The following is a 19,628-nucleotide window of genomic DNA, read 5'->3' on the forward strand; positions in this document are numbered from 1 at the left end:
GAAATAAATTTCAAAGACTTACTGAAAATGCTGAAATTTTCCAAAAATCATTTCACTGCACTGCTGAAAGACCATGAAATAGAAATGCTCAAAGTTGAGAGGAATTACCTAAAACAATTGAATGAAGAAATGCTTTGCATTAATATCAGACCATGAGCTGAACTGCTAAACCCTCTGAACAAACTAAAGAATTGTCCCAAGTAATTTGTAATTTAAATTCAACTAACAGACACTGCACAAGACAAAAGCTATAACCTTTAAAGGATAAGTACACATTTTTATTAGTTTGTCAAACAATACTCACATTCCCACATGTAAATTGAAAGCACCATAGGTCTCTTGAAATGTTTCTTCTGCCTCAAAGAAACCTCCCTTTTATGTAAGCGATGGTGAATGCTCATTGTGTGCAAAAGTGTATTTCAGTGTTCACAGATAACTTGAGGCTTCACATTTATGGTGAAGTTATGGCCTTTTTTAGAGATTGTGTTTCTTCTTTTGTCCTGTTTCGTTAAACTTTTGAGTGAAATCCCTCTTTTTGTGCTGAAATACAAATGTTCTCATGGCAGAGGTGTGCTCACAGCACGACTCCTCTGTTCAACAAACCAGATTTAAGAAACATGTACAGTAGTTATTATTTGCAGTTTAGTTCAATTTAACTGAGAAACTGTCTTGAAAGCTGAATGCACATAACTTTAACATGATCTGCCGGGATTTCCCTGTGAAATGTAGACATTTAAAAAACAACAACAACAATTGAAACTGAAAAAAATGCAGGCCAATCTTCAAGAACCTCTTCAGCGGCTTCTTAAAACTATTTGTTATAGTTATATATGGTAAAAAAAAATTAACTAGATATCACAATAAAACATCCCCCTTCGATTACTTACATTAACACAATCATTTTTTGTATTCAAGTTTTATCAAAAATTATGTCTAAATACACAAATAATACATTATCTGATTAAATATGTACAAGTTTGCATACATTTTTTAACAGAGAGGATTTTACATCTCTCTTTTTATTTATCCATGTATCAGAAAATAAAAAGCAGCAATAAATAATCCATTATTGCTATGTTTTTAGAAATAAAATGTTTTATAAATCAGGCTATGAATAACATATGAAAAACATCTGTAATAAATCTTTTGAAATAAAACTGCAAAGTCTGGTCTATGTAGGTGCTACTGAGGTAGAAACTTTCGGCTCAGAGTTTAAGCAAAATTTCATTTTTAGAAATTAGCCTTAATAGAAATATATTATAAAATATCATACATCTTTAGATAGAAAAAAACACTAAAGGAAAACAGGGTAAAAAATTAAACTAAAAGACTTTGTTAGATTATGTTTGATCTGTTGCAGAAACAGTCTGTGATGGCTGTGCTATTGTTTGGTATTTCACAGTTCATGTCAGTTATTTCAACATCAGGTTGTGTTGTTAATATGCAAACTGGCTAATTAGCATTCAGCTCTGTCAGTGTATATATATATATATATATATATATATATATATATATATAAACTCTCATTAGTTTGTTTTGTCTTGTTTTTTGAGTGATGAATACTGGCGACTGCCTTGCAGGATGCACGTCCTAGTTGGCTGTTGACTGAACGCCACAGTCGGCCTTGATCGCCACACTTTGACGTCAGTTTATTTTCTCCCTCATTATTCTGCTGTACTCTTTTCTCCTTTATTTTTTCTGTTCATGTTCTTTTAAACCGTTTCCTGTTGCTTTGTCACACAGACCTTCAGTGGTAATATCTTCAGAGGGACTTTGTCCACAGTGCTGATGTATGGAAACAGCCTCTCGGTGAAAGTGTGTTTTAAGGTGTGTATGTGTGTGTTAGTGTCCGGATCAGAGAACGACAGCCGTCCTTTGTCCCAGTCCACAGTCAGTCTGATCCTCTGGAGCTTCTTCTGCACTCGGAGAGGAGAGAGCGAATCTGGTAGTGACCGTGTTGTGTATTTACCTTTATGCAACCTCATTTCCCATAATCCAGGCGGTGTGTGTGGCTTCCTCTGGAACGACTCTTCTAACACACCCAGTGACCAGAATGTATTGTCTCCGACCTCGACGTCCCAGCTGTGAGTCCCTGAGTTAAAGCCCTCAGAGCCGAGGACCACGTAATAATCATCAAACCTCTCTGGATTATCAGGCAGCCGCTGCGCCTCCTCTCCTCTCCCGCTGGTCAGATCGTCAGACAGGAAGAGTTCTCGATGAGCGGTGTTTGGATCCAGAATCACAGGCGTGAAGGAGACCATGTCCTTCATCTTGTTCCAGATGTTGAAGGTGAGGTTGCCCAGGTGTTTGGCCTCGTCTATCAGAGCTCCTGAGAGCAGCTGTGGACTCTCCAGCAGGGGACACTGCTGGACTCTGTCCACTGCAGCCTTGTAGTTCTGCAGGAACGAGACGTCTTCAGCTTCCAGCTCGTCCTCTGCGGCTCTGACTGTGTCTGAAAGAGCTGCAATCTCTCTGCTCAGAGCCTCCAGCTTCTCCTTCATCGTCTGACTCTTGCGCTCCTCTTCCTCCCTCAGAGCGGAGATCCTGGCCTCCTCCTCCTCTTCTAGAAACTGGTGGAGCTTCCTAAACTGCTCCTTAATCTGCGTCTCTGTGCGACGGGCCTGGACTTGAATGTGTTCTGCTGTTTCATTAAACTTCACGCTAACACGTTTCAAAGACTTTAACTTCTTCTTTACGGGCTTCAGAGTTTCCTGAAGTCTCTTCTTGTGCTGTAGCGCAGCTTCATCGACGGGTTTGAATCTGTGGTTGGTGTGTTTGTCTGAATCCCTGCAGACGAGACAGACCGGCTGCTGATGGTCCAGACAGAAGAGTTTGAGTTTCTCAGAGTGCAGACTGCAGAGAGCCTCCGACGCTCTCCGATCTCTCCTCTGCAAAAAACTCTCGCACAGGTTCTTTAACACCAGACTGATCGGCGGCTCCTCCTTCGAAGATCTCCTCTTACAGACGGGACACTCCCGGGTCGGTTTCTGTCTCCACCAGCCCTTCAGACAGTCTTTACAGAAGCTGTGGCTGCATGACAGAACAACAGGATCTCTAAAGACTTCGTGACAAACCGGACAGGAGAGATCCTCCTCCGACTGGGAAGACATTTTATGTCTGAGTGCAGCTGAAAACACAGCAGACGGCACGTTAAAACAGGAAGTCTCCCTTCCTGTTGTACAGAGTTAGCTCAGTTACTTTCACTTTGAACCTTTTAGTGTTTTTCAGGTTGTGGTTGAAATATTTCACTACTTCAGTCATTCATTCTCTGTCTTCCTTCAGTTGAAGTCACTGCTTTGTAAAGTAGGTGAATCTTACCGTTTGTTTGTCCGTGTGTCTCTTATCGGTGAGAACTGAGCCGTAAAAACTTGTTTCCTGGTTTGTCACAGATGATGTCATATCAGAGGTGGAGCTTTGTCAGCCACTCTGTGTGTTATGTGCTCAGTTTCATCAGTGTGAATGCTGATTCAAGAGCATTGTGCTGATACAAAAACATATTAAAAACAGTGAGCTCAAAATGTGAAAGTACTTCACCAGGACTGGTGTATCTAACATGACATTGAACTTGGCCTTTTAGTTGGAACAGCTCAGCAGCTTTTCCTGCTTGCACAGCTCCTCGGCGAGCCTCCTGCTCTGTCCCCTCTCTGAACATAGGTCAGCTCTCACACTCCTGGCAAACTTTCCGAGGAGTCATACCTTTACTGCGATACTACTTACTGCAAAATACTCTCATGTTTTTCCAGCTGCAACTCTTTTGCCATGGCTACATCAAACATATACTCTTATTAAGATGATAAAGATTATGATTACCCCAATAGATAATTGATTATTTTTTATTTTATTTAGTTTTATACCTTCATAAATAGCTAATTTTCTCATTCTGAACTTGTCAAAAAGCGCCGCTTTGTCAGTGTTTTTGGCGTAAGTTTGTAATGCCAAATGGCGATGGTGTCACTTGATGGCGTTACATGGCTAGCTGGAACCTGTTGCTTAAAAATTCAGGGCGGCAGCAGGTTGTAATGCTGGTGGTAACAACGCCATATAAGGAGCACGAGGGTGCTTTTAGTGCGGGCAGGAGGAGGGGTGGATGAGTCCCACAAACCTGGACTTTCATGCAGGAGTTAGGAGTTTGCTTCCTGTTTGAATGTTTCTTTCTACACCTTACCATGATCCTCCTCGCCCTGATCTTTACAATCTGTGCTGTTGTTGCCTAAACATGACATCGTGGAGCGTAAACAACAGGTGCAGAAGGATACCCGACGCGTAAAATGTAGACGCAGAAGTCCACAAGGCTGCAACATATGATCAGTTGGGATGAGAACGTGTTTGATTAATAAACATCCCACTTTGGTGCCACAAATGCCAGTGGACATGCCCGAATGGTTGCCAAAAAACAACTGGTTATGTTGTTTACCAGTCTCAGTGTTCTGCAGCTTGGCAGCCGTCTTGCTAAGGTGACACGCCGTCATACCGTCACGCTCACATCCCCTCCACCTCAAAGTCAGCTCATGCACTACGTCACTTTAAAAAACGTTGATATGATTTCTGTGAAACTTAGCTACAAATAACGTATTCATGGTTTGCAGAAATGTAAAATGACAGTATTTTCTTCTGCTGATTGCGCTGCACCAACAGCAACACTTGTGGAAAGAGATGTTGCTGTCTTTTTTTTGAAGATATAATTTTTCAATTCCAAAAGCACCAAAAACAAAATGACATTCACCTCCATCATAATACTGGCAGAAAGTTTAGAGACAGATATCTCAAAACCCAGACAAATAAAAGTCAGACTATCAGCATGGCTTAACACCAGAGATAACTGACAACATCTTTTTTTTTTTTTTTTTGGTAATCCTAGACAAGCCACTCTTTGAACAAAACACCACTGCTTTTCATATCATTTAGAAACTTTCATTCACCCCACAGACGCAGATTTGCTTTAGTGTCTGTGTTACTCTTCTAATTATGTTTGCATATAAACGCGATCATGTCTTTCATGTGCATTGATGAACTTAACAAGTGTTTTTTTCCTCTTTTAACATATCAAATAAGCTAAATATTGCACTTGAGAGTTCTCATTCTGTGGTTGAGCAGCTACAATGATTAGATGTTTTTTTTTTTAAATATTTAATTTGCATCTTGTGTTGAGTTGCAAAAATGAGTAAAGTGTGTAATGAGTAAGTGATACTTAGGGGAAAGTTTTTGCTCATCATTCAGCAGAGGAACACCTTTCTGTACTCCTGCACTCATCAGCATTTTATACTCTCTTAAACATCCTTCTGTGTGTTGAAAATGTAGCTTCAGTTTCATTTACAACTATTTAATCTTAGCACAAGAGAGTCCGCACCTGAGACTTTCTCTGGAAGATGAATCAGCAGCTTTTTGTTTGCAGAGATCACCAAATGTGTCGAGTAGAGCTGCTTCATTTGTCCTCATATTCAGTGTTATCAGAGGGCTCTGAGGACTGCAGAGAGCTGCTCTCATTACAAACCAATCTGCAGCTATCTCCAGCTTCATCACCAGCAGGAAACACAATTAAAATGCCTTTATTTTATTGTGATCTATGACTCTGAATGGACCCATTAGTTTTAAGGATTAGTCTGACCTGAGATAATAAAGACTGTATTTATCCTCTTTATTTATCTTAATCTGACTGCTGAGCACAATTATTATGTGCTGACACAGTGCCTCAGACTGACAAGGTCTCCCCAAAAATCATGGAGTTGTTGTAAAAAAAAAAAAAATTCTCTGCCACCATAAATGTCTTTTTGACCGTTTACAGCGATGACACATTTAAATTAAGTCAAGCATATTCATACTTGCCTCCAAAATCAAAGCTGACAATAAATCTCAAGCTGTGTGATGCAATCAAATGCTCTTTCACGATGTTAAAGGAACATGTCACCAACAACATGATCATTTGTATATTAACCCTTTAAAAACCCTTTAAATTGGCTTGATTGGCAATGAGCACCTGAAAAAGAAATGACCCAGAAAATTAACACAAAGTAAAAAAGTACAAGATTATAACCTGAAAATTAGAAGAAAAGTAATCAAAACAAAAACGGTAAAAAACAAACAAACAAACAAAAAACAAAGGAGGGGTGTCCTAATAAGTGTTTAGAAATGCTAACTCTTATGTAAAATATTTTTAAATAAATAATCATGATAATTATATAATTAGTTATTTTGGACAGTTTTCGAAAGCTAAAAAAAACGACATTTTTTTTGTCAAATTGACCTGTCGCGAAGCCCCTCCCTAGAACGGCTACTGTCCAATCCTACCTTAGCAACCGTAACTATGCGCGTGAGGCCTGTCAAACTTTCAACAGAAGCTAATATGCCGGAGCGGTGTGTTTACGGCGAGTCTGACAGCTGATACCCAAAAAGTTTAGAGGAGTGTGTCGAATTTTTCGCCTTCCCAAAGCCGAAGACCCAAAAAGAGAGATGCCGGGTATGGATAAAACAGCGTGGAAGACCACGCGAGCCACTGAATCCATCACAGGTAAATAAAAACACCTGCGTTTGTTCCGAGGTAAGATGCTAACTAACGTTAGCCAACGCTAGCTCTGTGTGCTTAGCTAACGCTAGCTTTGTGTGCTTAGCTAACGTTAGCTTTGTGTGCTTAGCTAACGTTAGCTTTGTGTGCTTAGCTAACGCTAGCTTTGCGTGCTTAGCTAACGCTAGCTTTGTGTGCTTAGCTAACGTTAGCTTTGTGTGCTAAGTTGGATAACGTTAGCAAACAAATGACGGCTGAATAATAATGATATTAATATTCGCGAGGGGTCAATTGGTTTGATTTATTTAAACGGGTTGGAAGAAAGCATTGAGCAACTGAAAAAGAAATGACCCAAAAAATGAGAGACAGCAAGCTCAATTTGCGGCAGCGGCACCCAACTGTGGCACCTCGTGTGGCACCCCCAGATGCCGCAGCTAGGTGCCGCTAGCAGTCGCAGCAGTCGCAGCAGATGCCACTGGTTGCCGAGACGTGCCGGGCGGTGCCAGGAGGTGCCGGGAGGTGCCAGTGCTTGTGCCACTGCTTGCCAGGAGGTGCCGCGAGGTGCCAATGCTTGTGCCGCGGTTTGGCGGAGGTGCCGGGAGGTGCCAGTGCGTTTGGCGGAGGTGCCGGGAGGTGCCAGTGCGTGTGCCGCGGTTTGGCGGCGGTGCCGCGAGGTGCCAGTGTTTGTGCCACTGCTTGCCAGGAGGTGCCGCGAGGTGCCAGTCCGTGTGCCGCGGTTTGGCGGAGGTGCCGGGAGGTGCCAGTGCTTGTGCCACTGCTTGCCAGGAGGTGCCGCGAGGTGCCAGTGCTTGTGCCGCGGTTTGGCGGAGGTGCCGGGAGGTGCCAGTGCGTGTGCCGCGGTTTGGCGGAGGTGCCGGGAGGTGCCAGTGCGTGTGCCACTCACAAAATTAATATATTACAAGGTGACAAAATTATCTGCAGCAGCGGAAAAATCCGCCTAAAAGGGGACACTCAGGGCTTCTGTAGAAATCTTTAGTCCAAGTTTTAACTATTTTCCTAGTATCAGCAGATATTTGAAATTCTGTCAAAGGCACTTTGGACAAGATATTGCCCTTTTTGCCCACGAGGCAGCTCAGAAAGACTACATTTTATATCATCCCTTAAACCCCTCATAGGCTTGATCACTGTCACCTTATATAACAACCAATATATCTCCACAGCAGGTGATTGATAGATCCCCTCACTGCTGTCTTCGATCTCTCTGCGTTAGTGTCATATAGCACGGGTCAAAGGTCATCTTGGTCTACTCTTACCTTCCCTGTGTTTGTTCTCCTCTGGGGAGTTTTGGTGTTCTGAACCTCAATCAGCCGCTCATCAGTCACGGTGTGTGAGACACTGGGCAGTCCCCGTGTCCTATGGCCCCTTTCTCCAGCAGTGTCCTTGGGGGACATGGTTAACTGCACTGATGACCTGTCATACTATATTTATCGCTGTCACACGTTTATTTATGGGTCCCCACTAATCCAAGCGAGCCAGCTGTTGGCTCGGCCATTAGCCCCGTTTCTCTGTTCACCGCCCCTCCCCTCCTCTTTTCAATTAGCCTCTTTTCCCTCGCCGCCCCACCTCTCTTCTTATCTCACCCTCCTGGCTCTTCTTCCTCATCTCACCCTTTTCTCCTTGTTTTTTATCGCCCACTCTTTCCCTCCGTCCTTGTCATCTTCCTCACCTTTCCACTCACCATTTCTACCCCCGACATCATCGACTTCCCGCTAACGCTTCTCTCCCATCGTCACCGCCAGGGGGGTTACATTAAATTGACCGATCTCCCCTCAAACTGAACTTTAACATCGGAGGGGAGTAAGCTTTGGTTGACTTTGTGAAACTTTTGATAGATGACAGAGCTGGTGGCCAGTTCCTGTTAAAGCTCACATCGTTTAGGCTGTCATTGAGACGTGTGAGGTGAGACTGAGAAGTGTGTCATTACCAGTGGTACTCTACTTACGGCCAGGGGCCAAATCTGCCCCCCTTAGGGTGCCGGGTGGTCTCCCTACTATTTTCTAATTCACAGTAAAATTAAAGTGATTCATACTGGGAATTGTTTTTGAACTTTTAGTATACATACGATACCAGAGTGCCTAAAGCAGCATCAAAAAAGAGCTTATTTATCAAAAAAAGTGCTAGTGGAGATTTTACTGCACCCCCTCAAAAGTGGCCCGAGCTAAGCCCCTAATGTCCTAAAATTCTAGAAATGTTCTGAAATCTAAGAAATGTTTTAAAATTCTAGAAATGTTCTGAAATCTGAGAAATGTTTTAAAATCCTGTAAATGTGCTAAAATCTGAAATCTGTCCTATCCTAGAAACATCCTAATGTCCTAGAAATGTCCCAAAATCGTAGAAAAGGTCCAAAAATCCTGGAAATGCCCTTAATTCAGAGAAAGGCTAAAAATCAGATAAATGTTCTAAAATCTAGACACATATTTAAATCCTAGAAACATGTATGGGGCTGCTGAGACCGGCCCCTGGCCTCATGTAATTTTGCAAAAGTGGCCCCCAAGCAAAGCAAGCTGAATATCCCTGCTGCATGCACCATTTCTAAATGTAAAGATTTCGGCTCACAGTGTAGCCTCGACTGCCATTTCTACACCAGAATGGTCACACTTGTGGATTGATGGTTGCAGGAGGGGGTTGGAAATCTCACTGCTAACACGTTGACGAGCTGTAAATCATATATTGTGATTTAATATCTCAGGCCCGCTGAAAACCTGCGGGCCACTTTAGCTGTGATATAGAGGCAAGGGCAGCAAGATCTCATAGGAAAATGTTTCTGTGTTCACATAAGTCTCATGGCCTTGTTTATTAAGAGTATGACCATTATTAAAGGCACTTTTTCTCTATGAGCCACTGGTTCCATCAGAAGTCTGAGGAAAAGCTGTAGGCTCAAATCGTTACTCTGCATTAAAATCCTTCAAAAACAAAAGCTGCTCGGTGTGCAGACTTATTGTTTTCTACAGGTGTTCCTTTGGTCCAGCACCCACTCTGGACACAGGGCTGTGTGTCTTTTTATTGCTTTAATTCCATTATGAGCCAAAAAGTTTCTGCTAAAGTTAGAACAGCTTTAGTCTTTTTACCTTTAAGATCACAGTGTTATATTGACACATGAAAGTAGCAGGAAAGGGGTGAGGCAATAAGCTGTACATTGTCAAAAACAAAACTTTAGTTATCAAATTATCAGTCGGAGATCTCTATGTCGACTGAGATTGCTTCAAGTCGAGCAATCATCTTTTTTTTGTTTTGTTTGCAAGTTAGTGTGCTGTGCAGAGTACCTCTGGGGACGTTTTGGACATTTTGTGTCTCTTTCTGGTAGTTTTGTGTAGTGTTGTAGTATTTGGGTGTCACTGAGGTAATTTTTTGTCTCTGTGAAGTAATTTTGTGTATTTTTTAGATGTTTTGTGTTGCTTTGAAATAATTGAGCCTGTCTTTGGGGTTGTTTTGTCACTTTGGAATTATTTTATGCGTCTATTTGTGGTTGTTTTGTTTTGTGTTCATTTGGGTCTCTCTCAGTTAATTTTGTTTTCTTGTTTTGTTTTCATGTTTGCAATATATTTTATTTCATTCTGCTTTAAGCCATTATGTTATTTACTGTTTGTGAAATAAAATTAAATGTGTAGTAGTTTCTCTTATGTCTGGACCTTAAACTAATGGGGTCCGGAGAAAGGAGAAATCTGGACCCAGTCGTTGGACCAGTTGGGAACCACAGCTCTAGTTTGTATATTATACAATATGAAATCCCATTGTTACTCGCTAAGTCAATAGATGAGGAGAGATGTTCAGCCAGGAGATGCTGTTACAGTGATATTTTAAAGTGATCTTTACCATTTTCCTTCTGGATCTCTGCAGTGCCATGAGGGATTTGTCATATACCAATGCAAACACTGTCTCATAAACTATTCAAATAACAGCTCATCCTCTGCAGCAGTGTAGCACCTCAACATTACAACAACCGCACTTGCAGTTAGAATCACATTTCTGTGAGAGTCTGCGTGCATCTTTTATTTGTTTCCATTTATTTTCCACATTAATCTTGGTTTTGCAGCCGGAGGACTTCTGAAATCTGTCCATCTGAGCACTGATGGCTCATCTCTTAAATGACTTGCACTTGCCGAATGCATGAAAACATCCAGTTATTTCTGAGAGTTGATGACTTTTTGCCCCAAACCAAAATTGCACAGAATGATGCTGTTGTGTAACCAGGCGTGCGTCCTACAGTAGCAAAAACAGGCTGTGCAGAAATCACAGAGGCAAGATGTATTTGCAAATACTTCTCAGGATAATAAGTTCAGATCTGCTGCAATGCAAAGATGGTGTGCAATTTAGAGCAGCTGGGGGTCGCTTTACCTGTCAGTCAGATAAGACATGTCATAAACCTGCTCACTTATACTTTTACTTTAGTCCTGGTGGTGTGCGAGATAGAGGTTACACTGTGCATATATAAATACAAATCCACATAGGCATAGGCACATATATAAATGGATGAAGGCTTCAGCTGGGCAGGATATTGGCCTTGACAGTCTCATTAGATCTGTCAGAAACTGTAACAATGCAGGCTCACCACAGGGGAGTGCTGTTAGTCAGTGGTCTGGCCTGCTGATGAAGTTTCACAGGAAATGAGCTCCTCGTGGGCTGCTTGGATCCAAGTGTGAGTCTCACACACATCCTTGAGCAAATTACTGTCTGACGTGCATCCAGAGAGCAAATTAGACCTCAAACCACATGGTAAAAAAGCAACAGACGTGGAACTATTCTGATATTTATCAGATGGTTTCTTGGTATTTGCCCAGAGGGGTGATCTAGGAATCCTAAAAGTTTCTAAATAGGACATAAAAATACATTAAAAGAAAAGTCAAAGCTTGCTTGTGTACTGTTTTTAAGTTCTTTGATCTTGTGCTGTGATACTAAACTTATAGCCCACGGGGAAAATCTGGCCCCTGATATGATGCCAATACCCCCAACCCCAAGTGTTACACCCCCATTCACACTGGGAATTGTTTTTGTACTTTTAGTATACATAAAGTGCCAGAGTGCATAAAACAGCATCAAAATAGTGTCAGTCGAGGGTTCCCCACACCCCCGACATCCATCTCTTCTCTGAGCTCATAATTACCTAAAATCCAAGAATCCTCCTGAAATCCTGCAAACATCCTAAAATCTGAGAAATGTCCTAAAATCCTAGAGTCCTAGAGATTTCCTAATTTCTTAGAAACATTCTAAAATCCTGGAAAATTCCAAAAATGTCCCAAAATCCAAGAAACTTCCCAGTCCAAGAGATTTCCTAAAATCCTTAAATCCTAGAAATGTCCTAGAAAGACATCCTTAAATCTTGGAAATGTTCCAAAATCCAAGAAATATCCTGAAATCCTAGAAACATGTATGGGTCTGCTGCGACTGGCCCCTGGCCTCCTGTCATTTGGCCCCTAAGCGAGGCAAGCGGAGTATCCTTCATATTGGGGTCAAATCTACAAAGATGTTAATGTTAAAAAATTTTGAAACCAGACTTATCTGAACAGTGAGGCTGGACAGTCGAGAGATGTGGTTTTGAATCACACCCATTTCTTACTCAATCCCATTGGAGGATTTTTGGGACGGGTTTATGGCAAACAGCCCAGCAAACTTACAAATTAAGACTATGAGGGGATTCACTGAAGCAGCCAAAAACAGCCACCAGTGGCTCTGACTAAAACAGAGGGATGCACGATTGGGTCCTAAGTGGAGCTTCCGTTGTTTCCAGCATTTACTGACACATATTTTTGTAGCTGCGAAGGAATTTTTGATCATAAAGAGAATATCTGTATGTATCTATCATGCGTATGTTTCATCTGTGCATTGATAGTTGACTGAGACGCATCAGTGACCTTTGCACTGTGCATGTTTCATGTTGAGAGGCTCTGACCTCATTGGTGCTTCTGAGCAGCACACGTCTGACTGTTGTCTGGTGATGTGATGATATCTGAATGACGTTGGACAGACGCTGGATACGGCTGAAATGATTGTTCTGTACTTAAATCTTTGGTGTGTCTCTGACGATGCACACATTCTTCTCTTTTAATAGAAATGAAGAATTAAAAGAGAACAAGTTTTCCCACCTCAGTAGCTATTTGTTTGGTTGTTACACCCCCCTGGTCTTCGGGATAAAACTAGTAATTTAAGAGGTGGGCATCACATTTGTGCAGTGCAGGGCTGTACTGTTTTTTTTTCTTTTTTTACATTCGAATCTCCTACTAAGGTTTTTGAATGAAGCTTTGAATGTCTGTTGTCATATTTTAGCCCGTTCTCACTGCCAACCTGTCAAATACTGCCACTGGTGACCTCATAAATCATGTCTTTGACCATAGCTCAAGAACCTTGGGTCTATGTTTTCACGGACAGTGATGTAAACTGCAAGTGAAACTTGAATGGTTGGGGTGAGGCACCAGTATTTTGACTAAATCAGCTTTCTTCTTTTAAAGAGTCTAAATTTCATCAGCACAAAGACATGCTGCTACAGCGCCTCGATACACAGGCAAGTGAGGGAGCAAACAGTTGTTTTTTTACTGCAGTGAAAATGCTGTTTTTGAAGGCTGAATACCAACAAATATGGACATAAGTAGAATCATTTGTTAAATAAAAACATGTTTTGACATTCAGAAATGAGTGCATTTATCTTTTTTTTTCAAAACAGTTTGATTTAACAAAAACTCTGGAGTTGTTGAATATGTTTTGATCACACAAGTTGGAAACCATCTTACGCAGCCACGACTGAAATATAAGTCAACAAATAGTGTAATACTAATAATATCAGCAGAGCCTGATCTTTATCTGCAGCTCTGCAGAATACAGAATACAGTTTATACAGAATAAAAAGTAAAGCAAAAAAAAAAAGAAAGAAAAGAAAAAGCTGTGCCGCAATCGAATGCTGATTTAAAATTCCAATGTCAATGTTGCGAATGAAGCTTCAAAGCAAAATAATTCGGTACAGCCTTAGTGCAATGTCTGCGTCGATGTTCAGGGGTTTTAGAAGAAAACATCACAAATGACTCTATTAATTTGATCCAACTCTTACTTGTGTTGACTGGACAGGTCTGATGATGTTTCTCTTTTTTTATTCATTCACATCATAACAGTGTTTTTATATTGCTTAATCAAAAACTCTCAGGGCTCTTTTTGACTAATTTTTACATAAGAAATAATACTTTTGTCTTACATGTTGTGCCAGATACTTTTCATTTGTCCTAGCGAGCCATTTTTCACTTACATTGACTATCTTTCATGGTAATGCATAAATCTAAGCCAGGAAGGATGGAGTTGGGTTTTTATAGATTTGCATGGTTTCCTCCAGCTAACACGAGCCAGCCTTCATATTGACATTCACATATTTTCTTACCTTCCAGTAGTAGAAAAAAAGGAAAACCAAAAAAAGAATTCTGTCATATTCTTACCTTTAACTCTTTAAAACATCACTTTTCTTGTGCTGCTTTTCACAAGATTTTAAACCTTTGAACGCTCAGCAAATTGGTGTGTTTTCTTTCAATAAAATGAGAAAAAAGGGCAATGAGCAACTTGGCCAGAAATGAAAATATGTTTTTTTAAAAGGTAGGGAAAAATGTCTACGGACAAAAGAAAAAAGCTAGGGAAAATATATTTATGATTATCATGATTACATAATGATTTTTTCCCCTCTTTTGCTTCTTTTTTGAAAACTAATTTTCAGTTTTTTGTATTTTTAATTTTTTTTTTTTTTTTTTTTTACAAATTTCTTGCACATTTTTGGGTCATTTCTTCTTTCATTGCTCATCGCCTTCCTCCCATGTATTTAAAAAAAAAATCAAGCCAACTTGTTCAGGTTTCAGAAGGTTAAAATCACGTATATACACATGAGAGCCAGACATTTGCTTTCGGAGTCGGGCCACCTGCTGTGTAATGAAGCGAAACAGTGGAACATAGGTGTGATTAATCGAAGACGGTCCTAACCTTTCAGAGGGGCTCTATTAGTGTATTTTGCTTTAAATACCTATTAAGCAACACTTCTCTTGTCTATAATCCTATAGCAACTCTACCCACATCCTGTATTGTAGTTTCTATTCAACTCAAAACATAGTCCACTACATATTTGGTTTAAAGCATCAGATGAACCGTGAAACCTTGCAGTAACCACTGGTGCATCCAAAACCAAATAAGGACCAATAAACTCCTTCCACAGGCCTAGAAAATGTGTTTGAGTCATTTTTAAAATCCCTGAGCTGACAATATTCAGCTGAGGTGCATTAATGGAACTGAAAATGCCACGACATTGTGCCCCACAGCTGGACTGTAAATGTTAATGCTTAATAACAATAAATAGCTGAGAAATCCTCAGACAGCTTGGCACGCTATTAGACCAGACCAATTAGCCGTCTGAGAACAATGGCCAATTAGCCGGGGGATAATTGCATGGCAAAACTGTTATTGTTTTAAATGGTTAAAGCAAATATATAGAGCTCATGAGGCTCTGAGTTGCTTAGCGTGACTAAAACAGGTTTTATTTTGGGAGAAGTGTAAATACGTGCTTCAACAGCCACAAGTATGGTGCCTCATTTGTGGGCCCGTGTCTGCTTTTCTCATGCCAGGTTGCTTTCTCACGCCCCTTGACAGGTGACTCTAGCGCCAAAGGTGTTCGTATGTGACACACAGCTGTCTCCTGGGTGAACCCCTAAGTGCAATGGTAAGGTGTCAAAACGGAGCAAAACTACAATTGCCTGGTTTTGTGTGTGTGGGTGTGTGTGTGTGTGTGTGTGTGTGTGTGTGTTTGTGTGTGTGTGTGTGTGAGATAGAGAGAGAGAGAGTGACAGAGGAGATGTGAAGGTGGAACGTGGACTATTGCATGCAGTTTTGTTAGCTTTTAATAATTTACTAGATTACTGCCTTGCTTGCTTTCTATATTTGTATACATATAACCATCGGCCCAAATTCTTTTTATTTCCTATTGAATCAATACACGGAATAATGTCAGGGAAGTGACATTTTAGTCAAAAATGAGGGACAAAGTGAGAAAGACAGAAACTGAGGGAAAGATCTTTCTTTCTTTCTCTTTTTCTTTCTTTCTTTATGTATTTACCTCGACATATAATTCATTTTTATCTATGCCTTTATTATTTTGCCTTGAGCATCTAACGGTGCCTGTTGAGAGCAATATAAAAACATTGCTATTTAGATGAATAAGCCATAATTGTTTGCTTTTCGCAGCACTACTTAAAATAGAAAATGGATTAATAATTTATGACAGAAAGACTAATAACCGACCAAGCTTGCATTTGAGGTGTCGTGTGATTAGCACATCCACTGTGTAGTAAACCAAAACTGTACTTTCTTGTTGTCTTTGGTCTTTGTATTTTGGAAAGTTCACACTCAAACACCCCCATCCAACTTTTGTAGCTTTGCCTTTGCCAAACACATTGGTTAGTCTTTATCCTGAAATCCTTTAACTCTGTACTGTTCAAAGTGAAAACATACTGTTTGAAAAATGTTCCTTATCATACTTCTAGTAACTAGCTCTATGCTACAACTGTTTCATTCAGTGTTTCATGCAGGTTTAGCTTCAGTCTTTTAGCATGATATGAAGCCATAAAGTGCATTTTTTTTATTTCACAAAACTCTTGCTTTAAAATTAGTTCCCTGGAAAAAAAAATAAACACAAAATTTGTCCTGATACAGCGTTTTTAACCAACTCATGGAGATAAAGTTACCTTACATAGGTAGCAAATTGCAAATAACAAAAGTCATAGTCTGCAAAGTTGACAGTTTCCAGCGAGAAATTAGAAACTGCTTTTGTCTACTTTCATCTATAATCAAGAATCAGTTGTTAAAAAAAATGAACTATTTGAAGTGGTAAAGTCAGTTTAGAAAGAATGTTTTACTTGTTTATGAACTTTTCATTTGTAAGAGGAAGATTCTTTCAGAAGTTACACAGTTTCCCTTTTATACCAAAAGAAATGTCATCAAGTTTTCACATAATCACATCAATAAATATCAATGAGCCATGCAATGTGGAGTCCAATCAGCAGATCCCCTCCTACTTCACGCTAGTTTGATTTCCAGCAAACCTTTGGGTGATTGAAGTCCCGCAGCCGGCTCTAAATGATCTGTGCATTTTGGCTTCGGCATTCAGCGCAGTTCAACATGATTTAAGAGATTTTAGGAATAAAAGATCGTCAGACATAAAAGATTTGTTTTCAGGTTCTAATCAATAGATGGTGCGTTTAAGGGATCCATCAAAAGTTGTGCTGGTTTGACCGTACTTCATGGCCCTTGAGCAGCGGCTTTTCCGCCTCTTCATCCATTTTTAACTTCTGATCAGATGTTGGCTGACTTAACTTTGTATGGTCGACCTCTATGTGATTATATCCCTTTACCTCTTTATCCGTTTCTTTTTTGTAATAAACAAATGCATTTCTTCTCCAAAAACTGTTCATGGAGAATATATTTCTAAAAAGACTTGGCAGCTGGCGAGCTTTAGTGAGCCAGCAGTGTGTAGGCTGTATTGATGATACACTCCACTCCACGATGAGAATCGCTGGCCCTGCTGGCAAACATGTCCCTTTGTGATTTGTTCGCTGGCAACGCTCAACCAAGGCCAAGGCGGAAAGAGGAAGAAAAGGGGCTACATAAATTTGTTTGCTTTTAATGGTGCGTGCGTGCATTTTGATCATTTGACAAAACATGTTGAACACTGATTCATTGTGATGCGTCCGTAAAGCTGCCACACCAGCAATCTTATCCAGAGTGGAATGGATTTAGCATCCAGTTAAATGTCTGATGGAGCCAATTTGGTTGCGAGAAACACTTAGCAGAACAACAAAACACTTATCACAGTGTGGAGCTGCTTTCGGAGCGCTCGCTGACCTCTGACCTGTTGTCGTCAGCGTGACTGGACAAAATGAGGCTCAGTGAAAGGAAGGAAAGCTTTAAGGAAATGTAGGAAGACTTACAGGGTGTGTTATCAATAACCTGTGAGTGTTCTGCTGGTTTAAAAACACTTTTACGCTGCAGAGTTAACCCCTTGATACCCGTGCAAATTGGCTTGATTTTTAAGAAATGGCCCCAAAAAAGCAAGAAACGAGGAAAGTTGCAAGAAAATTACCTGAAAATAAGAAAAAAAACTCCAAAACTAAATAAACAAACAGAAAAAAACAACCAAGAAGATTCTGAAAGAAAGTCCTACAGTTAGTTATTTTTGTTGCTTTTTTCTGTAACATAATTTGAAATATGTAAATAATTAGAGAATTATAAATAATTCAAAGTCCTATAGTTTTTAGGACCCCCCCCCCCCTTTTAAAATCATAACTAATAATCCCCCAAGCTATTTTTCTGATAATTTCCTTGTAACCTGTTACCTATATTTTGCAATTTGTGGGACATTTCCTGCCCCATTGATGATTATGTTTTTTTCCGTGTTTTTGAAAGAAATCAAACCATTTTTCTTAGCTTTCAGAGGTCTAAATGTGATGTGAAAGGCATCTGAATGCAGCAAAGAAAACTGATCCAGGTGTTACAGGGTCTTGCTGCTGTAAGCTTGCTTGTACAATACAAAAAGTAGCTGTGCTGCTTTCACATTATGAGACTTGCCTGAAATGACGGTTTTTGTTTTGCTTATTCTGAAATAAACACCTTTTGAAAAAGCCATATTTCGCAAAACTGCAATGGAAACACTTTTTTGGCTTCTCTAGGTCATATGATGCTATGGCTATGTGCTTTTCGGTAGGAACTGGCTCCCTCTGGCATGATGCAATAGGTGCTACAAGAGCTGTTATTGCATCGCATAGCTCTTCAAAAGTTGAGCAGATCATCTGGAAGTTTTTAATCCACAATTCCTCTGTGAAATCATAGACTATCAGCTCCCAGAAATCCCTCATACAAATCCCAAATAGAAGGGGCTCGCCTTTCGCATAACACACCTGTGTTGCCTTTGATTGGAAATAAGATGGCTAGTGCAGTGGCTAAATGTAAATCTGCTAATGTTTTGTGCATCCATTGCCATGCTACTGGGAATGTTATCTTGTAACATCACTCAGTGGAAACAGTCATCTCATAATTGTGTTTTTTATTGACATTTTGAATATATCGCTGAAGTTTTGTGCAAATCTGTAATGGAAACCCGCCTTTTAACTCAATGCAAAAATTTGCTTTGCAGTTGCTGTGAACACACACCAAGGTCAAATGTGAAAAAGAATACTCACCTTTTTATGCGGCCTCTTTATGCCACATTTCTGCTTCAGAAACAAACACTGACTTAATATGCAGCATTTTTCTGTTTGTGTGTTTTTGACTTTGCATCATCTCTGTATTCACAGCGTGTTTGCTGTTAATGCATTTGGTTTGGCTCTCTGCAGCTCCTTTCCGCTGTTTTGAATTTTCATATGTGTTTTTGAATTGGCATTGTTTCTCAAGATGCATTGCATGGAAATGTTTCGGGCCATTGTCAGACAATGTAGATAAATACAATGGAGACAAAATCACAAAAAACGACTCTGTGGGAATAATTAAGGACAAAAGGAGTCTCACTGCTGTAACGATATGGTGATAATCAAACAAAGTTTGTACTCTTAAAGATGCTTGAATGCTCAACTAAATTAAGTATTGATCTCCTCTGAGCTGGAAGCCTTGCAGAACAAATGTGCACGTGTAAAGGGAGGTGAAGAAGAGGAGGGGGTCGGCTGTCCCTCGTGTTTAGGTTTGCTTTCTTTTCCATTTTCCCTCGTTGACTTGATCCCTCTCTGTTGTCCACTACATCACCTCCTTGATGTCAGCTGAGCTGTAGGTGTGGAGGCTGGGAAAACGCTGAACAGGAATTTCCTTCTGGTGTAATTTCCCCCATAATCCATTTCGATGAGGTGACCAAAACATCAATGCCCCTGTCGCTTGAAAAGCCAGTGAGTGTAAATCTGGCCTGCTTTAATTCTGTTTTCATCTCATGTGACAAACACGAAAAATTGAATCTGATGCACAAGGTAAACCCTGAATGGATGTTCTTCTTAATCTAGCTTCAGTGTGCACACAACACATAACAAATGGTCTGGCTTGCTCAATTGCAGCACTTACTCACGCTCCCATCATCTCCTGCCTGCAGTTGTTGACTCCTCCAGCCCTGTGTGCTCATTTA

At 40.4% G+C, this 19,628-nt stretch overlaps 1 protein-coding gene across 1 annotated transcript; it reads right to left on the reverse strand.

Annotated features, from left to right (window-relative positions):
• Nucleotides 1-276: 276 nt before the first annotated feature.
• Nucleotides 277-3,370, reverse strand: LOC121951019 (nuclear factor 7, brain-like). The gene is made up of 2 exons (XM_042497183.1): nt 3,319-3,370; nt 277-3,127 (listed from the first exon to the last, which is right to left on the reverse strand). The coding sequence occupies exon 2, from the start codon at nt 3,108-3,110 to the stop codon at nt 1,713-1,715; it is 1,398 nt and encodes a 465-aa protein (XP_042353117.1). The 5' UTR covers nt 3,111-3,127; nt 3,319-3,370; the 3' UTR covers nt 277-1,712.
• Nucleotides 3,371-19,628: the final 16,258 nt, after the last annotated feature.

The sequence above is a fragment of the Plectropomus leopardus genome, chromosome 12 (assembly GCF_008729295.1).
Source record: "Plectropomus leopardus isolate mb chromosome 12, YSFRI_Pleo_2.0, whole genome shotgun sequence".
NCBI lineage: Eukaryota > Metazoa > Chordata > Actinopteri > Perciformes > Serranidae > Plectropomus > Plectropomus leopardus.

Coding starts and splice junctions, on each gene's coding strand:
- LOC121951019 (XM_042497183.1), bottom strand. CDS start 3,110: ATGTCTTCCCAGTCGGAGGAGGATCTCTCCTGTCCGGTTTGTCACGAA.